The sequence below is a fragment of the Strix aluco genome, chromosome 10 (assembly GCF_031877795.1).
Source record: "Strix aluco isolate bStrAlu1 chromosome 10, bStrAlu1.hap1, whole genome shotgun sequence".
NCBI classification, from domain to species: domain Eukaryota; kingdom Metazoa; phylum Chordata; class Aves; order Strigiformes; family Strigidae; genus Strix; species Strix aluco.
In genome coordinates, this window is record NC_133940.1 from 19,512,547 (window position 1) to 19,540,535 (window position 27,989).

Here is a 27,989-nt window from a genome sequence, read left to right on the forward strand (position 1 = left end):
CCCGCCAGCCCCGTCCTGCCCGCCCGGAGGTGGCGGCGGCCGCCCTGTGCTGCGCTGCCGGCGGCTCGGCCCGGCGCCGTCATGGCCTCCGACAGCGATACCGAGGAGTTCTACGATGCGCCCGAGGACGTGCACCTGGCGGGCGCCTCCCCCGCGCCGTGAGTCCGTCCGCCGCCCTGTCCTGCCCTGCCCTGCCCTGCCCTGCCCTCCCCTCCCCTCCCTCAGCGCGGCCCTGAGGGGAGGCGGCCGCTCCCGGAGGCGACGGCCTTTGGGGAGCTCCTGGGGGGGAGGGAATGGGGGTCTGCCCCGGCCCTGCGTCCCCCCGCCCGAAAGCACGGGGCTCTGCGCCCGGGGAGCGGGGTGCTCGGCCGTCCTGGCCGCGGACAGGCGAGGTGCGCTCGGCCGTGGGTTGCTTGAGCGAGTGGCAAGCTTGAAAGTCAGGAGGATGCGAAGAAATGGAGCAGTTTTCGATGTACTTTCGAAGGCTTGTGGGGATGGCAGTAGCCATTATCTTGATGAGATCGTATCTGCCTTCCTTGGGCAGGCAATACGTAGTTTTTAAAAAAGACGTGCAGAGATGAGATCTGGACTGACAGAACTGATCCCTGAAATATGATAAAAGTAACAGATTTTCTGAGGAAAAGGAAGGGGAGCGAGCTTCTTCAGCAACAGGCTGCATGTAAAACAACTTCTAGTGTGCTCTGTCATTTGTTTTTAACGGTGTTGCTTTGATGCTTCTTGTATTTAGCCAGTGTGTTGCGAAGTTTTAACAGCATTTTATGATGTAGATTTGTAGTGCTGTTACCTCAAAACTAACTGTGTCACTATGTTGTTGGTGTTAGCCAAATACACTCCCTCTTTTTAAATTGTAAATATCTGTTTCTGTAATGTGTGATAAACACATTATGGCTTGTATCAGTTCTGTTTTTCATGTAGTCTGGACCAAACCTCTCCATTATTTGACCTTGCAGGATGAGGTTTCATGTGGCTTGTTCAAAGAGCAATAAGATATGGATTGCGGGATCCATCCATTTGAAGCTTTAATAATTGACTAAGGGCTTGTTTTAATCTGTGTGTCAGTGGTCACTGGATGCCTAGAACAAAGGAAAGACTGGATCTGTTCTCACCCACATATCCTGTAGCAAAGCTTTTCTGGACTTAGTTTTTTATGTAGCCTGGTGAAAAGCACGTCTTGGCATACAGTTCTGCAAAATGTGGTAAGGTAAATTAACGGCGCTTGTGCTGAAATGAGGTTTTGCTCCAACTGCTTACCTTGCTCTAGTTTGGTGATGCACTAGTGATCATCAAACTCTTCCATAGAAGAGTTGGTTTAACTCAAAGTAATTGAAAACAGCTGAAAACTAGAAACAGCAAGAACTATTCAATAAGTTAAAACAGCTGGAACCTGGTAGGCTGTGGGTGGGAGAGGGTGAAGGCATGGGATTTGTGTGGCTAGAAGCTATAGACGGGAAGGGGGAGCCAGGCCTTTTGGTAGAAGTGAGCCACTAAATCTGGCCCACCTTTACATCCTACCTCTTATTTGATGCATGTAATGCTGTATATCCTGACTCTGCAGGTTTTCCCCACCTGTATATAAGCAGGGCTTGATATTATGAAGTCACTCACTCGAAATTAGAACGGAAGATGCTTTTCATTTTTATATTGCTCTTCCACAACCTATAAGGATGCATCATTGACTCAAGTCAATAGAATTCTGTCAGCTTGAGGTGATCTCAGAGGGCTTAGATTGCAATACAGATACTGAATCTGTAACTCAGTCTGCTATTGAATCTGTACTAACAATATGGAGAGTATTTTCTCTAAATAAGCTTTGAGATTTCTTAAGAACTCATTTCACATTTACATTGGACACTTCTTGGAAGCAGGCTTGTAGATTGTTGTTTTGAGACCCATGTATGTGTAATGACATTGAGTTGGGACCCACAAAAAAAAAAAATCAAAACCTTCTTGTGAGAGGAAGGGCAACTGAAAACAAGTGCATATTGCCCTCTGCAGTTTGAGGCATTTCCTTGTGCATTCAGTGTTCTGATGATCAGCAAAACCACTTGGGAATCCTTTTTGGCAGCATATGTTATAGCCAGTTTTTAGCAAAGTGGTGTAGGTATATTTGCCCTCATTAAAAATGTGGGGTTTGTAGCTTCCTGCCCCGAGTCCCGTGTGGGGAAGTTTAATAACTGCTGATACAGAAATACTGAAAGTGGTGACAACTGTTCATGTAAACTTACTGACTTCTTTGTTATTTATTTGTTTTATCAATTGTCTTGTGATGTGCAGGAGTGGCATTTTCAAGTTGGATTCCTACTCTTAAGTCATTAGGTACTGATGCTTAAGCCCCCGTCTCAATGAAAGCACCATATCTGCATCGTCAAGTATATATATAACTGGTACTCTTTAAGAATTAATTAGCAAAAATTACAAAACTTGTTACAAAATGTTTTTTTCAGATGATAATGGACTGAGTTAGCTCTCCTGGTCTGATGATTTCTGTAAGGTGAAGTGTGTTTAAACCAGATGTTTGGAGACTATTGTATCCCCTCTGGCAAGGCCTTTATGCTTCACTTCTGCTGTAGATCTTGCCTTTTACATGTAATTTTACTTTTGATGGGATCTGTGGAGAATGTCCATCTGTTAGATAAGTAAGTGTCAAACAATGTCTCTTTCTATATGTTTTTCTAGGCCCTAGAAGAAAGATTTAGGTGGCTTTGTGGACTGGTCAGTGTAGCCAGAGGAGTGGAGAGAGAGAGAAGTAGTGTAACAGAAGATGCCCTTATTTAACCTCTGTCACTCTGCTTTCAAAAGTCTATAACCACAGAAGAGGTTTAGAAAAACACCCTGAAATTGAGGCATGAACCATCCCATGAAGGAGGATGTCAGTTGTGAGAGAAGGAGAATATGAAGTAAGGCACACTCGTTTGGTCACAGGCATGTGACAGACCCTCTTATATTTTATTTATAAGAAAAGTGATCCACTCACTTTGAAATAAAGAACTGCCAAACCTAATAGTTTGAATATCATATACCTAACAGTAAGGGGCAAGTTTGTTCCAAGTGCACTCGTATCCTAAAAATTGTTATAAGAAACTAAACAAAAGGCACAGGATTCAAGAGATGTAGGTAATGAGAAATGTCCTCTGGTACCTTAGTTTAAATTCTTAAATTAAATTAAATGCAGTAGTCCTGTCTTTTTGAAGTTAGTTTGATGCTTTTCCTGAAGACTAGTTTTCTTCTGTGTAAGAAGCTAGGTAATGTGAAGTTGTGCCCTGTTGACACATGGGACACGCTTAGTACAACTTTTTTATTCGTGTGTATTTTAGCCAACATGCAAAACTGATCTTGGCAGCAAACAGATGGAGTGTGAAACATTAGTTATGTTGCTGTAGTGACTTGCAGCACTGCAGACAAATTTCTGTGTTCTGAGTTAGCCAAAGTTCCCGAACGCTTTCCGAGAGCAGCCCAAACAGTGCATTGCAGTAATGAAGCCCTGTGGTTTTGAAGGTGTGGACTGCCACAGGGAGCAACAGCAAGAACAATTGTAGCTTCTAGGCCAGCCATAGGTTAGAGGGGAGAAAACATCCTGTGCCTCTGCAAACAGAAGGGCAGCAGTAAATACAGTTACTAGGCTGATTGTTGAACCTGTACGTTCTGTACCATGGACTGCTGCTATATTTACACTTAAACCTCTTTCCATCTGCCTCTTAGCACACCTGCTTTGTAACAATGTACATCCTCCCAGCAAGACAGGTAGGGTGGTTCCGGGATTTGACCAAGGCCAGTCATTCACATAATTGTTTTTTTTGAAGAGCTAAATGTTTTGTTTTCTGTCACAAAACTTATGTAAAGCGTAGTTCGCATGGGACTTAGTTTGAAATAGTGGGAATGGCAGCTTCCTGTAGTCTGGTCTATGAATTTGACAGCTGAATAAATACCAAAAATAAATTCTTCATGAGTTTGACATGCAGATTAATCAGGCATCTGGTTATGTTTATGCAGGTGAAATGGGATTTTTCCTTGAATTTTATTTAATCTTTGGAGATAACATGGAACCCCTCTCTTGTTAAACTGGTGTCACAGTGGTATCTAAGAAAACTTATCTTAGAAGTATTTTATGTGAAATGCAGTCTACAAGATCTATTGTTATCAATTTTTAAACCCCACTATTTACTAAACAATCATACTAGATTATAAAATTAAGTTTTTTGCCTTATGTTTTCTGTGGTTCATGTTGGTCTTCATGTTCTGCCTGATAACCCTGTAAAGCTACAGAACTTTCAAAGCAAAATCAATATTTTATCATCAGATTGATCTTTGTATAAATATTTTCAGGCACTTTTGCTGCTATATATATTTTTTTAAAATGCAAGCATTTCATATAGTGCATCCGTAAAACTAGTGGCCTTAAAGTAAAATTAGGAAGTGGAGAAAGCTGGTAACTTCACGAGGTTGGGAAGGCAAGACCATTCCAGAGTAATGTTGAACAACAAGAGACTTCAGTTACCAGACTTACTCTGTGATTGACTTTGTCTTTATAAATGTAATAGCACATAAGCAGCAGATAATCACAACTAAGGGAGAGATGATCCTTATAAACACAGAGTTCAAGTAATCTCAGGCAAGCCACTAAACTTATTTGGCTATATTGTAAACTGATTTAAAAGTGGTGTTATTTCCAAATGGTTGTGGAAGCTTTGCAGTGTTTTGAAAGCATGTAATTTCAGTGATAAAGCTTCACCTTAACATAAGATGTGTATTTGTGCTGTATCAAGTGATCAGCACTATGTTATGTTCTACACCTGCTAGCTCTGTGACCTTTATCACTTGAGCAGCTTTTTCCCAAGGTATTTGAGTAAAGCATGAGAGTGGGAAGTAACATCTGTTTTAGTTTGAGTGCAGATTTTCCACAAAACTACTTAGCTAAAGTAGTTTGAAAGGGTAGCAATGTCTTTTGAACCTCATATTTTTTGTTACCAGTGGAGGAATGATTTGCTGGTACCAGAAGTCACATGCTAATTGGTGGGAAGTGTCACAATAGGAAACTAAAGTATCTATTTGCAGTTGAGGGATTTCCATTTTATTTAGATTATAAAGTTGAAGCAGTGCCTTTTGCAATAGGACTGTACCCTTGCTGAAGCCTAGGCATTAATGATGTAATTAGAAATATATTTCATTGTTAAAATCATCTTGTGAATTTAATGAACTACACACATTTCTGCCACTATTTCTAAGGAAATCCAGGAGTTGATAGTGAAACTGAAAATGTTTCAGTAGCCAGAAATTCAGCACAGGCTGTGGCCTTTCCCAGCAACATATTTTGAGAGACAAAACATGTTTGCTTTTCAGGTCAAACTACTGATTGCACTTTTTTTTTGCACATTGGGGTTAGCACCTTATTAGGAGGATTATGCCTTGAAACACTGTTACAGATATTGTGCATCTTAAGTGTTTAAGGTGTTAAAATTAGTTACAGATGATACAGTCTTTATGTACCAATCCACTGTACTTTCTTGTTTAACTCTGCTCTATAAATGTGATCTTTTCTTTTTGTGATTAAATACTTTCAGACAGTAAAGAGAAGAACTGAAATTCTTAGAAATGAAATAGGTTTTGTTTTCAGAAGGTATTGTCCCTTGAAACCATCATTTTGGAGGCAGGAGGGGCAGATTAGACTGAGATCTCTGTATGTGTCTGTATTGCTTGGTACAAGGTGATACTCAAATTTGTCGGGTGTCACTGACCTTGGTAGCCAGCTGGAGTGCTTGTACAATCCAGGTTGTAGTTCATTTAGTAGTACTTTTGAGGAAGTAATCTGTAACTTGCTCTCTGCTTGTGACTGACAATCTAATAGAATCATAGAACAGCCCAGGTTGGAAGGGGCCTCGGAAGATCCCCTGGCCCAACCTTTCAACTTCTTTATATATGTGTATATAAAAGTAAGATCCTGTAGTCAGAGTAAGCAGTGTGACTCAATATTTAAATATCTTCTAGAATTCTGAAAACCTTGCGGAAAATGTAAGTTCAGGATATAGTAAGAATTGACTGTTCACTGATTGGATTGAGTGGTGACCTGAAGAGAAGTAATTAGTTGATACCATTCCCCTAAGATACCTTATTCTTTCATGTAATTAGTGAAATGAGAGGTTATGTGTGATTGGATGCTAATGCAAATTCACTGTTTCAGAGTATGCATTTTGGAAAGTGCAAAACTAGTTCCCTCATGTTATAATGTAAATACTTATACATGGAAATGAGTATACAGAGAGAAATATAGTATAATATAGTGTGTATATGTATAGAAATGAGACCTTATGTTTACTAGAGAGCCTGACAGACAGAATGGCTACAATAGTGTTGACTCTACAGATTAGGGTTCAGGCACTTGATTTGCAAGCTACTAGAGCTTTTGTACTTCTGCCTTCTGAGAGTTTTGGTTTCGTTGTCCACTCTGTGCTCCCTGTACATGCTATCTCTGTAATGCAAAATGTTTTTAAATGTGTACTTGGAATAGCATTAGTTTATTAGAAAAGGGTGATAGAAATATGGTTTCTAGAAGATTCTGCTGAGAAAATTTCAGGGACCGTAGAAGCCATGGATCTGTGTATTGTAGACAGTTGGGCACTTTGGACAACTTCGGAGCCTTATGTATAAAGGAGTGGTATGAGAAGCATTCACTTTGTTGCTTGTCTGAAGTGTCAAGTATACATTCACTGTAAAGGAAGACTCTGCTATAGACTGTTCAATATGAAGCTTACTGTCAGGGCATTTTTTTTTCTTTGAGCTCTACCTAAGTCTGCTTCTTTTTCTAACAGATCTCCGACAAAAGTTGGATCCCATGTATTAAAGGTGAGTTGTTTTCTTAAAATCAATCACATGTTTGTTGATGAACGCAGTGTTGAGCATTTCTACCTAAAGCAGATGTGCTAGGGCAGCCTAACATCTACACAGGCAGGAAATTATAGGCTTTCCTCATTGTAGGTAGCAATTGTTGTGCTCATGTCTTGAAGTTCCAATTTTACTTTTATTTAAGGTATGTTAACATGTCTTGAAGCTAATTTTATTCTAAAATGTATATGTTGAATTTTATTGAGCTCTACTTAATTACTAGACTAGTCTTTCAAGTGATTTGTGAGTAGTAAGGAAGTCTCTGCAGCGCTTGGTTTCTGGTCTCAATTTATATGAAATAGTTGACTTTGCTCTCTTTTGTCTTCAAAATAAGAAAAATCTTAGTGTTTATACTTCAAAAGCCTCCTCTCTAGGTTATGTGAATATAAACCACTATATTTAGCTTAATGAGACAGCGTTGCCACTTCCCACGCAGGTAATTGGTATGCTGCATCTGTGCATAGTGACAGTGCTGCTGAGTCTGGCACACATTAAATGGGTGAGGAGTTGGAACCTTGTACAAATAACACTTATTTCCTGGTCTCAGAAGGGCCAAAGGTGATCCTGTGCAAGCTTTTACATAGAGTAAAGAAGGCTTGACATCTTGTCTGCAAAGTGTTGGGAAACTATAGTGAAAATAGTGTTTCTGATTTGTCAGCAGCACTCTGCTCTGAATCGATAATCTTTTTACACTGATACCATATCTTACAATATCTCTTACAGAACAGAGACTTATCACCTATTTTGGCTTCTGTTTAATGTCACTTTAATGATTACTACATGTGTAAGACTTTCAAGAAATGTTGCTCTATTATTCTGACTAAACTCAGTGCAATCAATGAACTTTAAAACTAACTTGTCTTGACTGATTTATTGACTCTGAAGTTCTGTATGTTGCTTGTAGGTTTTTTTAATTTTTTTAAGTATCTTTCTAAGTCACTTGTTCAAAGTTAAGTTTTTGAAGGTGGAAAAAGTGGTTGCTTCTCTGCTTAATACCATATCAGTTCAGTGAATGGGTGACTAATGGTATAGTTTGTCTTGGACAGTTTAACAGGCATGTGAGTTTAATGTCAACAAAATCAGAAATTAATATAATGGGCTTATCTAGACACTGATTACACTTAAGTATTTAAGTCATCATACCCTTGAAGATAGATTTTAGTGATAAAGCAAAGCAGAACTTGCATTTAGATTAGAAAAGCTTTGTGGAAGGAGGGAGGAGGAGTCGAGAGGGAGGAAGAATTTTTCTATAATTGCAGCTGTCTCTGCATGATACGCCATTTCTTGAGGTCAGAACTTTCAAAAATGGATATCTACGAGAGTTGTGTGTGTTTTTCAAATATAGTATGTTGGTATGCTCTAAAGATTCTGTTTGACTGTTTAAAAAAAGTCTAAGGAGAAATTTCATAGATATTTATGCTAAACAGTCACTCTAAGTCTTGTCAAAGTCCAAAGAAACATGAAGTTTTCTAAAATACCTATTAATATGGCGATTAGGTATTTTGTGCATATCCAGAGCTGTATAATCTGAATTAGATTAACAGCCTCACAAAAATAGTTTATAATGGTAGCTAGCTTTTGGGGGCTTTAACATTGTGGGGAGACAGTTGGGGACTGCTGACCTCAACAGAAGAACGTTTTGTATCTGTAGACAGGAAGGAGGAGTAGAACAGCAGTTCTGTATCTCAACTCGGGGAATCAGTTGAGATGTATTTGGTTTTTCTTAATGTTTTAATCTAGGTAACTCAATTCTTTAAGCTAATTGTTAAGAGTTGTTTTCTTTTGTGAGACAGATACAGGCTTTTATCTGTAGCTTTGGTCACCAGATAGAATGTGCAGGATGGTCAGTGGAACAAGTTGCACAGAGATGATGTGCAGTCTCCATCATTGGATATAGTCAAAACCTGACTGACATATCTGAGCAGCCTGTTCTAGTTGGCTCTGCTTTGAGGACTGCAGGATCTCCACAAGTCCCAACCTCAAGGATTCTATCAGATTCCCCTTCAGATATTGCTAATATATATACTTATAGGCAATGTGATCAATACTTCATGGAAAGCAGAAGGCATATGATGAAGTTCCAAATAGACCATACTAACTGAGGTTAAAGCAGTATCCTTCCATGGATAAAACTACTGGCTTTTCTGAACCTGAGGTTTTTTTTCAGGAATTGATGACTATATTCACTCACAACTAGAATATTTTCAGTCCTGTTTTAAGACTTCATATAGAATATCCATACCTAACATGCCCAAAGTGTCATCTAATTCTACTATTCCTATGGCTGCCTATCCTGAGTGTAATTTTTTTTTTTATTAAGTAGGGCTTAAAACTATTAAAAAGATTTACTACATTATTTTGGCATGAGGCTGTTTGCACATCTTAAAAATATAAGTCTTAAATTGCAAGCTGATTTCACATCATTAGTATAATATCCTGGTAGTGTTGATTATACATATATAAAGAATAAATAGTATACTCAGCTTTGAATATTCATGCAGTCTTTCATCCAAATGTTCTGAAAATGTTCTTGGTTTTTGTTTCAATCCAGTCAGTTTGTTCTGATGCAGTTTATTTAGATTTTTGAAGGGTCTGCATGAAGATAACTGGTAGCAAAAATAGACAATTTGCACTAGACATAATTCTAAAATGTAAGATTCTGTGTCAGAAACTCAAAGGCATATTTGTGACCACTTGATAGATCTGCCTGACTTAACCTGGAAATTTCTAAAAAGCTTTGTTATATGTAGTGATAACACAGTTCTTGCATCCTTTCCCACAACCTGATAAAGAACAAAATATTTTAATATGGCTTTTCCTTGCTGCAGATTATTAAATGTTTGTATTTCTCTGAACTTCATGCTGCCTTCAATTTTATTTTAGCTGAGGCTGAAACCTGTTAAAGATAACTGTCTTTTTTGTTCAGTAGTGTGCAGGCTTTCTCCATGGTGGTGTGAAATACTCTTCATGTGTACTGTGTGTGACTGTTTAAACATCTATCTGACAGCAGGAATGTCTGAAAATGTAGCAGAATTCTTGTCCTTTATGCTATTTAATTTATTGTAGTTATGTTTTTATTAGATCATCTGACTCAAGGACTTACTACCATCATCTCTTATAGTATCTACCATCTTTTTTCCATAGGATATGGATAGCAAGCTACACAAAGCTGGAAATGAAACCTTTGTACAAGAAATGAAACAAGATGATTCCAAAGAGGTTAGTTAACTACTGCTTTGCACTTCTAGCATCACACTAGAAATATTAAATAATTTAATAATCAGTCTTCATCCTGAAACTAGCATAGGTTAGAATCTGTTGTTAATGTTAGTAAGAGTGTCCATCTAAAGGGTAAATAACTAAGTGTTCCAAAAACATATTTAGGATTTACCAGTGTTGAATTATTTATACGATTTAGGATCATATTTAGCAGTGCATGAGAACTCTGAAGAGTGAACAGCTTTTGTTTCCTTACTTCCTCTCAAAGTGTATTAAAGAGGAGTGGAAATTAGTCACTTTGTTTTATTTTTCAGTTATGTCTATTTCTGCACCTAGGTCCAGAATTTTTAAACAAAATGTATTTTGTATACAAAGTGACTCTTTCAGTAGAAGAGTTCTTGTGGGTGTGGTACAGATTGACTGGTAAGTGTACCCTAGGAATGCCTGCTATTTAACAGTAGAATGGTTTTGGGTTTGTTTTTTAGATTATTGACAGTATTATAGAAGAAAGCCAGAAGGCACAACAACTGGATGATGATTCTTTAGCCTCCAGAGAAAAAGAACTGACTGTTCCAGCTTCAGATGCAAATGCTTGGATTTCTGGAGCAGGTATCACTAGTAGTATTCCAGAAGTATTAGCTACTAAAATATCATTACAAGAAGACTCTAGAGAACCGGTGTATCAGAGTGTGTGTAAGGACACTGAATCGGAGTCAGGGAAGCTTTTGTTTACTTCTGAGCAACAGGAAACTCATAAACTAACAAAAGTAACAAATGCAACTGACCATAAAATGGATGAAACTGAAGCACAAGAAGAAATGTCAAAAAATGAGGACATAACAGACAAGAAAGAGGCAAATACTTTAGAACAAGTGGCTTCAGATTTATCTACCAAAGACCTTTCTGCAACAGAAGAAATGCCTCCAGCAAAACCACCAAGGCAGCTTACTGTAGAACCTGATATAGTTGCTAGCACCAAGAAGCCTGTCCCAGCACGGCCACCACCTCCAACAAATGTTCCTCCTCCGAGACCACCACCACCTGCACGGCCAGCTCCACCACCTCGGAAGAAGAAGAGCGAACTGGATTTCGAAGTGCAAAAACCTGTTTTAGAAGGCAAGTATTCTATTTTAGATGGGTTTAGTTATCTATATGGTTACTATTTTTGTGTTTTGAGTGAAGAATCATTAAATCTTGTGATTTTTAGTTTAGTTGACATGTAAATGAGGGGAAAAAAAATTCTTCAACATCTTGGCTACTTACAGTGGAGAAATACGCTTCTGCATTACAAGTGTTCCTAATTCATAGACTTTCTTGTAAACTAACACTTCCTACCAAAATAGCTACTTCTGTAGCAAGGAGAAGTTGCCTCATCAATACAAAAACTAAAAAAAGTTACACACTTCAAATAAAATATGTGCAATCTGTATTTGCATAGAAATACAAGTCAAGATGTAGACTGAGATCTCATGAAAATGAGTAATCCCGGGTTACTAGGGAAATGACTAAAAAAAAAATTCTTAATAAAGCTTAAGAGGACTAGGCGTGAAATCGTGCCTGTGCCTCCAACTATGTATGAAATATATAATTGATAAGGCAGATTTGGTGGCAGTTGATGTTTAAAAAAAAAAATCAAACTTGTCAGAAAGGGTGTTCAGGAGTGTAGCTATGATGATAGGATTCTAACAATCTGTAGCCTATCTATGGGAAGTGTTATGCTGCTCTTTCTAATATGGATCTCTTTCCAGTTTCTCGAGAGAACTTCACAGCTGCTGGTCTTTTAACTCCAAGTACAGTGACAGAGGGCATGCCCAAAGATTCTCAGCCTTCTTTGGATTTGGCGAGTGCAACCAGTGGAGATAAAATAGTCACTGCACAGGTATAAGGAAAGAGTTATAAGTTCAATAACTAACATTTTTCTATTACTTTAGTGTTACAGTAGAGATAATGTATTCTATGTCTGCAAAATTTCAGGAAAATGGGAAAGCAGCTGATGGCCAAACAACAAATGAAGTACTTGGACCACAAAGACCCAGGTCTAATTCTGGAAGAGAGCTCACAGATGAGGTATTAATGACTGTGGTCTGCACACAGTACATTCTTGTGCTTGCTTTTCCGGTCTGTTGAATGAACTGGAGTAGTCACACATCACTCCTTATGCTCTGAACCACTACATGCTGTGACCAGGGATGCAGATAGGAGTGATGGCGTGCTGGCTTTGTCTGCATAAGCACTTTGTGGTCCCTGAGCTGTATGTGGTATTAGCGTTTGAAAGCGTGAGCTGTAGTAGATCTGAAATGCTGCGAGTTTGTGTTTGTGGCTGTGCAAATACATTACAAGATTTCAGTGTGAGGGAACACCAGCAAACTTGGCGTTTTGTCATGGAACTAAAAGGGAAAGGAGTCAGCAATAGGAGAATGATTTTTCCTGACATTAAAAAATAGTTTCTTCAGTTAATAACTTCCATTAATCCTGATGATGTTATCAGGCTGCTGCCAGGTTTTATTTGTGTTTATCTGTGTATAGCTTTTTAACTATTGCTGAACAGATGGAGCATCTCATAAACACATACAAAAAAACCTTTTCCTTTGTGTAGTACTAGTTAGGTCTGAATGCTTTTTCTCTGTAGGTAAAGGTTGTCTTTGACTAAATCTAAACTACTGCTTTTAGAATATCTGAAAAGGGAAGACTTCAATGTCTTTTAATTACATAATATGTTTGATGTTAACATGGAAGGTGTCAGGCCATGGCTGATGTCTCTATAGCTGCATTTCTGATTTATGAAATTGAAGCTTGTGACAACATGTAGTTGTTCATCTGTGTATAGTGGTTGATAATGTTTCCGCTAACACACTAAAGGGAATTTTAACTTAAACTTAGACTTTGTAAAACAAATACATAGTGAGCCATAAAATTTCCCATTAAGATAAATAATCTGTAAGATCAGGTGATTTTTATTTTGCTCTAGCTTTTGGAATCTAATCAAATCATCTTGATTTCACATCTTTCTTTTTCCATAGGAAATTCTAGCAAGTGTCATGATAAAAAACCTTGATACAGGTGAAGAAATACCCCTGAGTTTAGCAGAAGAAAAGTTGCCAACAGGCATTAATCCCCTAACTTTGCATATCATGAGGAGAACTAAAGAATACGTCAGGTATGAATGATGATAGCTTTCAGCTCTTTATGATACTGTTGTTCTCATAGTTTTTACATGCATGGAGGCTGCTCTTATGCAAATAAAGAGTCCCAATCCATCTGTGTGTAATTTGAGTGCTAATTCCCAGTTCTCTATGAACTAGGCTGTTTATTGAATTCTTTTAAACTAACTAAAAGTTGATGATATTGATGGAGCTTGACAGGTGAGTATGTCTGAAAATCCAGCTGAACTGCAATTAGCACTTGATGTGCTAAATGTTGTAATTTCTGTACTGAATGAAACACAGTTTTTGTTCAAGTACTATATGTTGTTCATGCTGCCACCTCCTGTAGGTTTTTCAGTGTTTAATTTAGTAGACTCTGAAGATCTGTCGACATCATTATAGTTGACTACTTGGAGGTTTTCCTGTTCTCAACAGAGTTTTAGGCCCTTCTAATGTTTAAAACTGAGTCTGTAAACTTTGATAGAAAACATACAGTTTCTTAATGATCAGGAAATCATGTCAGTCTAGATGTTTTTTTTCAAAGGCCTAGATTTATGTGAATTTGTACTGTGGATGATTTTTAGGTTTTCTGCATTGCTGTATTATTGAAAAAACTCACTTCTGTAGAACTGTACTCTTCTGTGTACAAACTTGTTTCAGAATTAGCCACTTAATTGTTTGATCTATGGAAAGCAAGGTATGATAACAAAGTGGCACATTACTAGTTCCTAGTAATGTAATGTACTTTGTCTGCTCTTAGCTTTCAAAGCGTCACAATAAGCTTAAGTTTAAAATTTGTGGAAGGGAGTAATGTATCTTTGGCATCTGGAGAGTGTATAGTTTTAGTATCAAAATGCCTAAGAATCGAAAGGCCTGTTTTACTTTCACGTCCATGTTTTTCCAGTGTGTTACATGAAGGAATAAAGATGGATCTTACTTTATTAATGTTTAGATTAATTATGATTTTGTATTAAACAATCACTTTTGTATTTCCTAGTAATGATGCAGCACAGTCTGATGATGAAGACAAAATGCAGACCCAGCAAACCGATTCTGATGGAGGGAGGTTAAAACAAAAAACGTAAGATGCTGTTTCATGTCCCTACAAAGAAAAGGCAGGTTTTGTTTTTCTAAGCTGAAGCTCCCCTTTTGACTTCTGAACAAGTTACCTTTTAAGTACAAATGATACCTGAATTTACATAAGCCCGTTGCTCTGTAGCTGAACTAAAGATTACATCACTGCTGACAAATTAAATGCTTATTTTAAGAAGCAGTAATGGAAAGAGTTAATATTGTATTTCAAATCAAAACTATTGATTCCTAATAGCAAAAAATGAGAATTTGCCAGTGTTATGTGTTGAAAGAGTGCCCTTGCTTTTTAAGGACCCAGCTGAAAAAGTTCCTTGGCAAATCTGTAAAGCGAGCAAAGCACCTCGCTGAAGAATATGGCGAACGTGCTGTAAATAAAGTTAAGAGTGTTCGAGATGAAGGTGAGTGACACTGATTTTTTTTATATAGAGAGAGTTTTTAATAAGATAGTCTGTTTATCCTTGAGCTTCTAGGAGTCAAAGTGGCTGAGGGACATATAGTGCTGTGTTCTACCACTATGCAGTTGATAATGGGGCTTTTTAGAGTTAAAGCTTGTAGCTTGATAGGCATTTTGAGACTTGCAGGTTACAAGGATAAATTCTTTCAAAGTGGTAGTTGAGAGACCTTTTCAGATAAACCAGTTGAATACTGTAATTTTTGTTGTGCTGTTAGAAAGCTGTCTGGATATCAAAATGTAAACTTCCTTGGAAAGTTATTCCAGCAAAGGTACAAGTGGAGACTGTCTTCATTACCTTAATAAAATCAGATTGTTCTCTGACAACCAGTGCCACCATTATAAATCTCCTATAGCTTGAGCTCCTGTTAGAAGATTTCCCAGCTACAACTGGGTCATCCCCTTCTTGTTTCATCAGTGTTTCTTTCAGACAGACGGCTAGTTCTGCAGTAAGCCAGTCTAACCACAGCCTGAGAGAAATGCCATAGAACTGCTGTACTTCAGCATCTTGCGTTGTCACTGCCTGTTTGCACCAGCTCTTTTGCAATTCTTACGGTTGGTGGGCATATCACCAGGCTATTTCAGCGTATTTAGTAAGAAGAAACCAATACAATAATTTTCAGCACACATTAAACTGACAGAAATCACTTAGTGCAGGATCTGCTGAATGCAATACCCAGTGTAAAGAAAGGGGCAGAACAAAAATGGAAAGCAGTTCTTACTTTGAGTGTTCAGTGTTTGGATTCACTGCAGCCTAAAACTAGTGTAGATATATTTTTAGACCTTGATGCAACAGTACTCTTCTTTTAAGATCTTAAAATTGCCTATAAATATTTGCTAATTCAAGACTAATCTGCTACCAAAAAGTATTGGCAAATGCTTACTGATAGATTAAATGTGTGCTGTGGTATGTACTGCTGAATTTGTGTTCCTCTTAGTCTTCCATACAGATCAAGATGATCCCTCTTCCAGTGATGATGAAGGAATGCCATATACAAGACCAGTTAAGTTCAAAGCAGCACATGGCTTCAAGGGACCTTATGATTTTGAACAAATTAAAGTTGTTCAGGATCTCAGTGGAGAGCATATGGTAGGTCTTAAATTTCATCTGTGGTTTTGCTGAATCTGTTCAACCTGAGATTCAGCTTTTCAGTTTTCATCTACTTGGTGACCTCCAGAAATGACTGTCAGCTTTATTCTTCTTGAAGAGCAGTTTCATTCTGGAAAACAGTATTCTGGCAAGAAATAAAAATTTGGCTGGTTTGATCAGATCTTCAGGAAAAAAAAAAGTCTGTAGATAGTCAGGCTTCAGGGATTCTCCAGAGGTTTTCCTTGAAGAGTTTTGGAATCGAGTGGTATTTGGCCTCTTGGTTTCTGCAATTACAAATTTAGGCTGAATTAGGCTATGTTCCACTACCAGAACTGAGCACAGAGCAGCAAGGTTGACCTACTCAGCAGTAAATAAACTAATCTGCCTATCAGAGATACGAACACAAGTACTGAACAGAAATACTAGATAGGTTCTGGAGGCAAAAGTGAGGAGAGATTAATGGGGTATGTGGATCAGAATGATAAGAAGGGAAGAGACTGGGATATGATATTTGCAGAGATGCCTGTGGAGAATGAGGCAGAAAAACTGCCTATTCATCACTGTTGGAAGTGTGCATGCTTCCCTGCAGAGTCTGAAATACATTCTAGTATTCCTGACTTCCCAGATTGTTCTGCTGACAGCAGCTGTCTGACAACAGGTGAAACAGTCCCCCATTTTAAGTATTAGGCTAAGGATAATGACCTACAGCAATCAGTTTGGTGACCAGAGGTTTCAAGGTTGTCATCCACAACTGAAGTTTCCAATCCTACTGGTAATCCATCTGTGTTAGTTTCTGTCACGCCAGTATTTGACTTCTTAAAACCTAGGAAATTTCCCAAAAATATCCTGAAAGGATGCTGGGTTGGTGGTGTCAAATGCCTAATAGCTGTCATTAAATAACAGGAGGAAATGGAATACTGCTTGTTTGGTACTGTGTTTTATGGACTACTGACGCTTTGGACTTTGCAATGGAGAAAGAATCTTTGTCTTCACAGGCTTTGCAAAATCCTCACGTCAATTCTGAATTTAACAAATATGTGTAGTACTCAGTTGCCAGAATTGATGTGACCAAGCACAATTTCTACTTAAAAAAAAAAAAGTGTTAGCACAGCTTGTGCTAACTTCAAGTGCAGATACAAATACTTGTCTGTTCTACAAATAAAATAGCAGGTTGTAAGTCACTCAGAGCCCTGGCTGGCTGACTGTTGCTAACCATGCTAGTTTTATGTAGAATGCTGTGGTAGTGCTGAGCTGCCTTAACTTCTCTCCTACAGTAATCTGCCCTGTGGGCTGTTTCTTTCAAACTGTTTTTGCAAGTATGTTGCACAATCCATCAGTCTTAACAATTACTTTTCAGTGTTTTGATCTTTGGTTTATTTTACTTGGAGTGTTTTGTGTATGTCTTAATTCTTGTCAGTTGACATTCTAGAAAGGCTTTTTGGTATGGAAAAGGCACTTTACATAACTTAAACAATGATGTCTTTATTTTGACAGGGTGCTGTTTGGACAATGAAATTTTCTCACTGTGGTCGATTACTTGCATCTGCAGGACAGGACAACGTAGTAAGAATATGGGTTTTAAAGAATGCTTTTGACTATTTCAATAACATGCGAATGAAGTACAACACAGAAGGTACCTTTCTATACATCACTAGGGCTCTAAAATACTAGAAATTCTAGTTATTTGGGAACTTAGAGTTGACTGTGGTGTTTCTGCGTGTGTTCTAGGCCGTGTCTCTCCCTCCCCATCTCAAGAGAGTCTGAATTCTTCAAAGTCTGATACTGATGCAGGGGTACGTACACTAGATATTGGGAGGGGAAGAGGTGCGGGGGTTGCATTGTTCTGTAATGCCAGATCTTCATTGTTGCTTTATTCAAACACACATTAAAGAGTTCTTGGCTTGTGTCTTTGGGACATAGACAAACTGTCTTATCAATAGACATCTTCAGTCAAATACTGTTATCCCATGTGTATGGGGTGCAAGCAAGAAAGTACATCACTAAACTTGTAATGCATTACAAAATCTGCATAGCTTTGCTGTGGCCTTCTGCCAGAGTAGATTTTGGAGTGAAATGCTAAAGGGGAAAAAACCTATACTGTTGAATTTCCTGTCTTAGTGTTTTGCATTGGAGCATTACTTATGGTTAACATCTGACTTGATGTCTTTTATGAAGAAAGCCAAACTGAACAATGGGATACTCACAAGCATAATAAAACCCGATGTGTTTAAATTTTTCACATCCGTGTAGAATAAAATGGAACATGACTGACAAAAAGCGTTAAGACACTCTTACTTGTAGAGTGTTTAGATACTTAAGCTTGCCATTAATTAATGTGTTTTCTATTTTTGGTTTCCAGTAGGGTAAGAAACATGACAAAGTCAGGGTTTAAGCAAGGATTTTAGCAGCAGCATTACTTAATATGCACTGTTTTGACAGGGGGGAGGCGGGGGGACAGTAATCTTTCCTTGTCTTGATTAAGTGCATAGGCTTGCTTAGCCACACACACAGGGGTGCTGTCTTGAGTGATTTTTTTGCTGGAGAGCTTTTGTATAGGAACTTCTGGAGTTTTTTTTATTTTGCACCTGTTTATTCTGAAAGGATCTTTTATTAGGAATTCATCATTCTTGATGTTCCCTAGAAACGTGAAAACTTTAACTCACAGTTTATATTCTAAATAGGAATGCAGTTTTCAAGGTTGATATACTTTGTTCCAAAAGCTTATCTTCAGATGTTTGCTTAAATTGCTGTCGAGCTTATCCCATTGAATAAAAGCTGGATGGAAGATGTAGAGCTTCTTAATTGTGGAATTTCAGGATGATGTTTCAGAGCCCATTGTACTTGAAATTTACTTTCGTGGTTTATTAGTGCACTGTTGTTTATTTTAAAGTCATAAGAGTAGTTCTTCAAATTGTTATTGATCCTGTACTTTTTGTGAGCAGTAATTGTTACTTTTTCCAGCCGACATTTTTGTAATGTTGCTATACATTTTTCTGATAGATTTGCAGTGGAGTTGATGAAGACCCAGATGATAAAAATGCCCCATTTCGTCAACGACCATTTTGTAAATACAAAGGGCATACAGCAGATCTTCTTGATCTTTCCTGGTCTAAAGTAAGGCACCTTAATACAGATTGCACAGTTCTCCTGTGTTTTCGTTGTTTGTCAATTGTCATTGGAACCATACATCTAAATATGAAACCATCGCTGAAATTAAGAGAAGAGCTTTGTAGAGACAACACTTATTCCAGCTGAAATAGTTGAGACAAAATGAACAAACTTCTTGGGCTTGTCTAATTAAAAGTCATCTTAAAAAATAAAATCAAGCTAGTAACAATTACAGTTGGGTATTCAATATTGAAGTTAACTTGTTTAGAGTGGAAGGAATTTGCATTGAGCTGTTGATTTTTGGTTTATGGTGTTACCACTTGTCTTCAGTATGCTTCATTGTTTTTATCTGAAGTGTAAAGATTCTAAAGTTGCTGAATTATATACATATATCTTAAGCACAAGGTAATTCTCCAATTCTAATTTTCAAAATTTTTCACATAACGCTTATCCAGTTAAATCTCCACATTAGAATACAGTTATAATTTTCAGACCACAGTCTGGCTGAAGGATTTTAGGTAGGAGAGATTCTCACTCCTTCTCTGAAGCCTGTTATGCTGTTTCTTCTCTGAATACTTTAACTACTTTTGAAGAATTTATTTCCATTGAGATTCTTCCAAAAAACTTTCTGTAGCTGAGCATCAGTGTACTGGTCTTAAGGAAAGCACCAATCCATAATGATAATTTGGATAAAACATATTTGAAAGGATAAAACCTTGAATTTCATGGGAACAGAGAAATTGGTAAGGCTTACCAGTCAGATTGCTTCTGTATTTTCTGTTACTTTTGTGTCTTAATAACCATGGAATTCTCTTCTTTCACAGAATTACTTCTTGCTTTCTTCTTCCATGGACAAAACTGTCAGGTTATGGCACATATCACGAAGAGAATGTCTTTGCTGTTTCCAGCATATAGACTTTGTCACTGCTATAGCATTCCATCCAAGGGTAAGTGTAATTGCCCTCTTTCTTCTAGAGAGGCAGAACTTGAAATTACAGGAGTACTCCCCCTTTATTTTCAATTTTAAAAAAAATTGAATAATAGAGTTTGTACACTTTAAAAATCTGGATAATATTCTGGAATTTTAAGTGTTCATCTTCACTGAACTTCACCAGGAGTGTCCATGTGGTTTAACCATTTCTAGGCATGATGTGAAAAGTGAATTGTCCATTGACTATAACACCACAGCCGGTATAGTTTTGAGTAACTTTGTGAAAAGTCAGAATTTCCAGTGAGGGATGTTGTGATTAAATATTAGTGAAAAAAGAAAATCATAATGAAATTGAACAGATTGTCCAGAGACCACAGAATCCTTGGGGAGGTTTACAACTTGACAGGATGTAACCTTCTACAGCCTGATCAGGCTGTTGAGCCTGTCCTTGCTATGAGCAGGGGAGGTGGGCCAGAGACCTCCAGAGATCCCTTCCAACCTATCTTATTTTAGATTTATTAAAAAAATACTGTAATAAAGCTTCCTAATCTTAATAAAACTCAAGCAGAGGAAAAGCATTTTTCAGTGTTTCCTGAACATACACAACTGGTAGATGTATCAGGAACTCTGAAAGGATTTTTCAACTCCTGGCAGGGTTAGTGTTTTTCTAACTTACATTGGGAGAGTAAAAAGTAACTGCAGTAACAGTGAATGGTTTTCTAACTTGAGGTATGTGCACTGCATGTGTGTAATTTTGTCAAAAAATCTGTAAGAAATTGAACTCCCATTTACCAATAATTTTAACATTGTCTTTTCAGCCTTCTTAAATTATAATCAACTTAATCTGTGTGCTCTTATTTGGGAGGTTCTGGAGAGAAACTGTTTGGAAATGGGGCGCGAAAGTTTTAAGGAAATCAGGGTGTACTCATAGCACAAGTGGAGATTAATGTAGTGTGTCCTCTCAGGATGACAGGTACTTCTTAAGTGGTTCATTGGATGGGAAACTCCGACTCTGGAACATTCCTGACAAAAAGGTGGCATTATGGAATGAAGTAGATGGGCAGACAAAATTGATTACAGCTGCCAACTTCTGTCAGAATGGCAAATACGCCGTCATAGGCACATACGATGGAAGATGCATCTTCTATGACACGGAGGTAAAAGCTTTTTGAGACTGTATTTTTTTCATGCTAAATAACAAACAGATTTAAAAGTCACGTTTGTTTAAATATCAAGAAACAAACCTATTGGAAATTGAAGCAAAATAAAATTTTTACACAATTACTTCAAATCAGGATACATTTTAATCTTTTCAGCACTTGAAGTACCATACACAAATACATGTGCGTTCTACCAGAGGCCGAAATAGAGTTGGAAGAAAAATTACTGGCATTGAACCCTTGCCTGGAGAAAATAAGGTACTGTGTTTCAGTGCAACTTTGACTCAGTACTGGAGTCTGATATTTATATCTAATGCTTGGTAAGTTTGTGCTAAGTCTTGTTTGTAGTCGCTGACTTAAATCAGAAGTCTTTTAACGTTACGAAAATGAACACTACTCTTTGCTGACTTAGACTAATGCAATACTAAATAATGGTAAAATAGAAACTTTTTTAAATGACGTTATGCTCTGATTAATGTAAAGGTGAGAAAATGCTTACAGATGGCTTTCAGTGAAAACTTCAGCATAACTAGCATCTCTCAAATTTAATATTCATTTGGAAATGTACTTCACAGAGAAGCTGAGAAAATGCTGAAACATCAGAAGCTGTTATCTAAACAAGTGTATTCCGTTCTTCTAGAATCAGTCCTTTTGTTTAGCTTCAGTCTAAACTCAAGTCTTACATTGTGAAAGGGTCAAATTCTCATCAAGCAGAGAACATGCTGTTGAATATTAAAGTTGTAATCCAAAGCTGGAGAGTTTCTCACTTATATATAAAGTTTCAGGGGTGATGTGGGGTCAACAGCTGGCTCTACTAGAGTAGCAAATCACCAGCTGTTATCACCTATATTGTACTCCTGTGACACAAATAACTTAATTCCAAAAGCATGCAGAAGATTCAGAAATCAGTAGTACCTTTGGGTTTGCATCAGATGCTGTGTGTTAGCATGTTAGATAATGTAATAAAACACAACTCAGCATGAATTCTTTGGAAAACAAACAGGAAGTTCTGTAATCTGATGGTGATGGTGTCCCAAGAGTTGGCCCAACTTTGTTGCATAAATGATTAGATAACTAGGGGTCAGTATTTGACTGCTACTCTGCCATACCCTTTTCCTAGCGTCATCTTGAGACTTATTACTAACCTATGGTCTGTTCCACTTCTAAGGTACCATAAAAGGGCTAATCAGCTGAATGCCCTTACGCATTTTGACAACCCCTTAATAGACTTCTCTGTTTCTTATAAGTACATTTAAACTTCTGATGTGAAAAATGTGAAAAGGAAGCAAACTCATCAACCAAGAAAAGCCCAGTTTGTTTTTATAGCAGGTAATGGCCACTGAGCTGTGCTTCACGATTGGTAGGTGATGACTCTCCAGAAATTTAACTCATAAGAATAGCTGTTCTGCTATATTGTTGTGGAATGTGTTCCAAAATATCCTTTGCAAATTGATGACTGTTCTTTGGGCGCACATTTTACTTCAGTAAAGAGCAGCTGTTCTGGTTCAGACCAGTTACAATGATCTTGACAGTGAAGTTGTGTTCTGTCCATTGACAGAAGATGAGAGAGAAAAATGTCATCATCCTAAATCTTGTTCTGCTTCTTTGGGCCTATTCTTTACCTGTGTCACTTTTTTAATCAAAAGAACTGGAATTCTGACTGTTTGATTGAACTCTGTTGCTCCTTCTTGGGCACGCTAATGATTTCCTAAATTTATCTTTCTTTTCTAGATATTAGTGACATCAAATGATTCCAGAATCAGATTGTATGACCTCAGAGATCTGTCTTTATCTATGAAATACAAAGGATACGTCAACAGCAGCAGCCAAATCAAAGCCAGCTTTAGGTAAGACAGTATTACAACAATGGAGTTGTTAGATTTGGGAAATGCTGTGGCTGAAGTACAGAGACTTTTGTTTAAAGAATCTATTTACCTTGGCATGAAACTGAAATGTCACTTGGCTTGGAGTACAAAGGTAACTAAAGGCTCTGGTCAGGAGTGACAAAGCTACTAGTAATGTCCGTTCCTATTGCTGTAAATGCAGGAACTGCTAGAACTGGTGGGGCTGGGACACCACAACTTTCTCTCCTCCATGATAAATAGGTTTTATTTCCTTAGTTTTGTCAGGTATTGTTGCAGATGTGTTGGTCACCCAGCTGCTGCCCAAGGCTCTTGGTCACTGCCTGTGTATCATCACTGTCAGGAAACAACCTGCAAATCTGAATTGGAATTCTTTTTTCCTCTTTCTCTGTGCTGGCCTAAGATGCTTTTCTGAGCATATTACTGCGACTGTTGTGGAAATACTGGTTTTTAAAGTAGTGAAAGAGAGGGAGTAGAGGGAGAAGAGTATTTGTTCTATTCCCTTTAAGTCTTGCAGAAGCCAAGAGGGAAAAGTGTTTGGGTATCTGTTTAACCTGGATGTTTGAGCAGAGAAGGGCAGCAGTGCTTAAGGAATAATGCTAAATTTAATCTTGTCAGCTGTTGGTCTTTGAAAACATCTTTAAGGATGACCCAGTATTTCACAGGATGGCTGAGGCTGGAAGGGACCTCTGGAGGTCATCTTGTCCAGCCCCCCTTCTCAAGATGACTTTCCCAGATTAAGTCATCTCTATTTACAGGGCTGTAGCACAGTTAATGTTTGAGTTTAGGTATCTGACATACTCATGCAGTAGGTAAATTAAAAGTAAATACCCGAGTTGGGTTTGCAGGTACTGTTTTGTCTGTGTCAGAGTGCATTATACAGTCATCTGGCTGCAATCTTGTTGAATACCTTTCATCTTCCACCTGTGTGGGCTTTTTTTGCCCATAATTGTATTGTAAACCATTCCTGTTACACAGTCTGATGTTCGCACAGGTTCCAGACTCAAACAGATGCAAATTGCACTTAAAGATTATGCCATTTTCTTGTTGCTGAATATAGCTGTTAGACTAACCCTCTTCTGTGTCAGAAACTGCAGGAAAACAGCTTGTGCGCTATTCATGAGAACTATTTTTTCTACCAGAGGAAGAGCATCAGGAAGCTTGCATGTACATTCATTTAAGGACTGGGTATTTTTTTTTGAGCTGCATTCACTAAAATAAAGGATTGGTTTGAATTGTGAACTTGGCCAGATTGCACTTGTAAAGCTGCAAGTCATCTGGAGATCTACTGCAATGGTTGCTTGAAGAGCTAAGAAAATTAATGTTTTTCCTTCTTTGAATCTTTAGCCATGACTTTACCTACATTGTAAGTGGTTCAGAAGATAAATATGTTTATATTTGGAGTACATACCATGACTTGAGCAAGTTTACATCTGTAAGAAGAGACCGCAATGACTTCTGGGAAGGCATTAAAGGTAAAAATCAAGTTTTAATCTCTTTTTTCCAAAGCTCATATGATTTCAAAAATTAAATATTTTTATTTTCTAGTTTTTATTTGCTCATCAGTGCTATTCATTTAGTTTGAACAAATAGTTAGCAAGATGCATTGCGATTGGTGGATTTTCAGTAAGTGGGCTGTCAGAAAACCTTGTCCACAGGAAACTCTTTACAGATTGGTTTGGCAAGAGACAGAGTAGCTAAGAGGTTGTCCAGCATCAGTGAGAGATTGAATGTATCTAACAGAATGTATGAATTGAATGTATCTAAGAGAATGAATGTAATGTTTTGCTGGAAGAAATTGATCGTGTAAGTGTAGAAATCAAAATAATTATCAATCCTTAGATCCTCTATGGAAGAGCGACTTTGAAAACAAATGCAAGCTTTTTTCCTTTCATGGCAGGATTTAAAAACAAAAAACAACAAAAAAAGCCCCACCTCTCATCTCCTCCACACACAGTTTTTGGGGAATGCGTGGCCATGTTTATGTCAAATATGTTTTGGAGCTCTTGCCGGTTGGTTTCGGGCACTTACAGGAACTTCTGAGATCCCTAAGCTTATAAAACAGTGACAATTTTTCCTTGAATGATGAACTTATCTGGTGCCACTAGTACTGACATTCTTGGATATTTACTGAAATTTATGCCTGCTGTTCTTGTAAAATTAACAATTCCTTGAAACAAGGTAATCAAAATTGGATTGTCTTTCTGAAGCACACAATGCAGTGGTCACATCTGCGATTTTTGCTCCAAATCCTGGTTTGATGGTGTCACTGGAAACTTCTGAAAAGCAAGAAGCTGAAAGTAAGGGAGAAGACTGTGAAACATCAGATACCATACCCTCTGGTAGGTGTTTAAGATGAGCTCTGCTTGATACCATGATATGAGGAGGAAAAGATTATGAAGAATATTTTTGACTTGGGAGGGGAGGTTTCTTGAGAAGAAAAGTCCTTGCGTTTGCATGGATATATATTCCTACCTTAGCAGTTGAACATTTTGGCAGCTGTTGCCTTCTTGAAACCTGAGAGAATGTGAAATGAGGGGCATAGCTCTTATCCTGTGTATTTTAGGATCATTCTTTTTACATTTGAGCCATTAGGAGGTAGGGCTGTACCAAACACATAATGAAAAAGTCCCCTTTCTAGAAATGCAGATGTTTCTTGAAGTATTGGCTAGATAACAGGAATGTGATAGAGGAAGAAGGGTGTCACAGTGATAACTTATCTTTTAATGAGAGCTTGATTTTTATGGGTTTTTTTTTAATGAACTAACAGTTTATTCTTTCCTTATTAAGGGGCTTTGAAGACAGATCACACAGAAGTGCTTTTATCGGCTGACTTTACTGGAGCAATCAAAGTCTTCATTAACAAAAAGAAATATGTATCTTAGTTGTTTTGCAACTGACAGCATAAAGCTATGGTACTGTGGGATTAAAATTCCATAAATAATGCGGGCAAAAGCAAAGTATCTAATATAATAATGTTACAGGCTGATTTATTTTTAAATCTTTATTTTAAGGCTACTCAAATATTGGATCCTTGGAAAGCAGTGTCTACCTATTAACACCTGGGCTTGTAGAATAGAAAGGAATGTGTAAAAATAATCCTGCCAAACATTAGACTCTAAACTTTTTACGAACAGTTGTTTTGCAATGTAATTGTGAACCTGCACAGGTTTCTGCACGAAAATGTATTCACACATGTGTGTGCCTTTTGGTTACATGCACTAATTTGAACATATATCAAAAGGATTCTAGTGGTGCTTGTGGCCACTAGATGTCAGGAATGGGGATGGGAAGGGAAGGTTGGAGGTATGGCTGGAAAAATGCTGAATAATCTAGTCTGATCTTTGCACAAAATTCCATTTGAGAAAGGTCTTGAATTTGTAGTAGCTATTCAGAATTTTAAGTCATGCAAGTTTTTGATGGGTCAGCAACCATGTGTAAATGTTTTTATAAATTTCTCAACTTCAGGACGTGAAAATTTTTTTGTTGTCTTTCAATTGTTGTGGACTTTAGATTCCTTTCTTATATATAATTTTTTGCACACTGGAGCACAATACTTGTGTAAAGAATTCTCTCATTCCTTGTTCACGGGCACCAGGATATATTCACCTTCCAGATAAAATTAAGCTGCATTAGAAAGTTCCTATATTTTACAACTATGTAAAATAAACTGTTTACATTTTTTAAGCATTGTAGCTTAAAGTTTTAAGTTCTTCTTGTTTGTTTAGTGCCACTGAACTTCAAAAGTCTTTGTAAATATTCATATAAAACACCTATGAAGTAACATTCTGGGCATCATAACCCATGAAATGTTATTGATGGTCAAGTGTTTCAGAGAACAAATGTATCATTAAACTTGGTCACACACTTGGATATTGTTGCTTCTTTTCCATTTTGATTTATAAATTTGCCTTTTGTCTAAGTAGTGTCTAAATAGATCTGTTTCTTAGGTCATTGATCTTGCATGCACTTGTTAACTTTTGAGTTCTGTTTTTCCTGATCTTGTCACTTTGACAGCTGAAGTAATGGGGAATGGAGTACTGCAACTGGATATTAAGCAGAATTAAGAGTAGTTATATGTTAATTTAGCGTGAGGAGGAGACTCAAAATGTGTAAAGAATCCTCTCTTTCCTATTAGTGGAAGGCATGGAAATGCAGGAAGTAAGTCTCACTCTTCTTTTAATTCTTTTTTACTCGGGTGAATTTGACCATGATTTTGTGTAAAATGGTCTTGAACAAGAAAGGCAGTTGCAAGGGGTATATCATCAGGCAAAATAAATAAAAAAAAGGTACACACTGTATAAAATTCTTTTTAGTTGACACACTTGGAGTCAGTTTGACTCTTAGATATGAAAATACCTGTATAGATGAGACAGACACAAGCTAAACTCTCAAGATTTTTTTGTTAGTTTGAGCTCCACTGAACTGACAGAAGTGAGGAGATGGCACAAGAAGACATTTGGTTTGTGACTCCAAAAATGGGTTTCTGTAATAGGTTATATATGTAGAAGACTGTAATTGACTGATTCCTGTGAGCTGATCCCAGACACTGTAGTTTCCTATAGATATAGCAAGCTAAGAAGCTGCTTTGTGCAGTATGAACACCATCACTTTGCTTACGGGTACCTTCTCTCTAGTGTCTTGGCACATATGGCCTTCCCGTCTTGAACTGCAAGTCCCTGGCTGGAGGAGAAGGCATATGGACTTTGCATTGGTTTTTTTGAGGTATGCTTGGTTTTTTAGGTGTGCTGCTGTCTCATTCCCACTTTCCCCATGTTATAGTTAAAATAGCAGTTGCAAAAAATTGGGAGCACTTATCTGGCAAGAAATAAAAATAAGGATGAGTTCAAGCCCAGCTTTTCAGAGTGACTGAAGACCTGGCTCCTGTCGACATGCAGTATTTGATGTAGATTTGGGTCTAAGTGGCCTTCAGGAAGGATCCTGCAACGTTAATGGCATGCATCTTGGCTGGTTGTTTTAAATGTTCTGTGCAAACAGTATTCTCTAACCTCTTAACGATCTGAATGTTTTGGGGT

General features: G+C 37.7%; 1 protein-coding gene across 3 annotated transcripts; it reads left to right on the forward strand.

The window, feature by feature from the left end:
- WDR44 (WD repeat domain 44) lies at positions 1 to 26,826 on the forward strand. 3 transcript variants are annotated; one of them, XR_012624522.1, is made up of 20 exons: positions 1 to 158; positions 6,825 to 6,858; positions 10,042 to 10,116; positions 10,602 to 11,232; positions 11,865 to 11,995; positions 12,091 to 12,183; positions 13,137 to 13,273; positions 14,257 to 14,340; positions 14,643 to 14,749; positions 15,741 to 15,892; positions 17,387 to 17,525; positions 17,621 to 17,685; positions 18,893 to 19,006; positions 19,825 to 19,947; positions 20,897 to 21,088; positions 21,248 to 21,349; positions 22,823 to 22,938; positions 24,301 to 24,428; positions 25,135 to 25,295; positions 25,744 to 26,826. XR_012624522.1 is itself a non-coding variant. In XM_074834668.1 (20 exons), exons 1-20 carry the CDS (start codon positions 82 to 84, stop codon positions 25,836 to 25,838), a joined length of 2,727 nt encoding a protein of 908 aa, XP_074690769.1. In that variant the 5' UTR covers positions 1 to 81; the 3' UTR covers positions 25,839 to 26,826. The 3 variants fall into 3 exon arrangements, 2 of the variants coding, with proteins under 2 accessions (XP_074690769.1, XP_074690770.1); XM_074834668.1 differs by having other exon boundaries at positions 25,164 to 25,295; XM_074834669.1 differs by lacking the exons at positions 25,135 to 25,295; positions 25,744 to 26,826 and adding an exon at positions 24,854 to 25,115.
- The last annotated feature ends 1,163 nt before the right edge of the window (positions 26,827 to 27,989 follow it).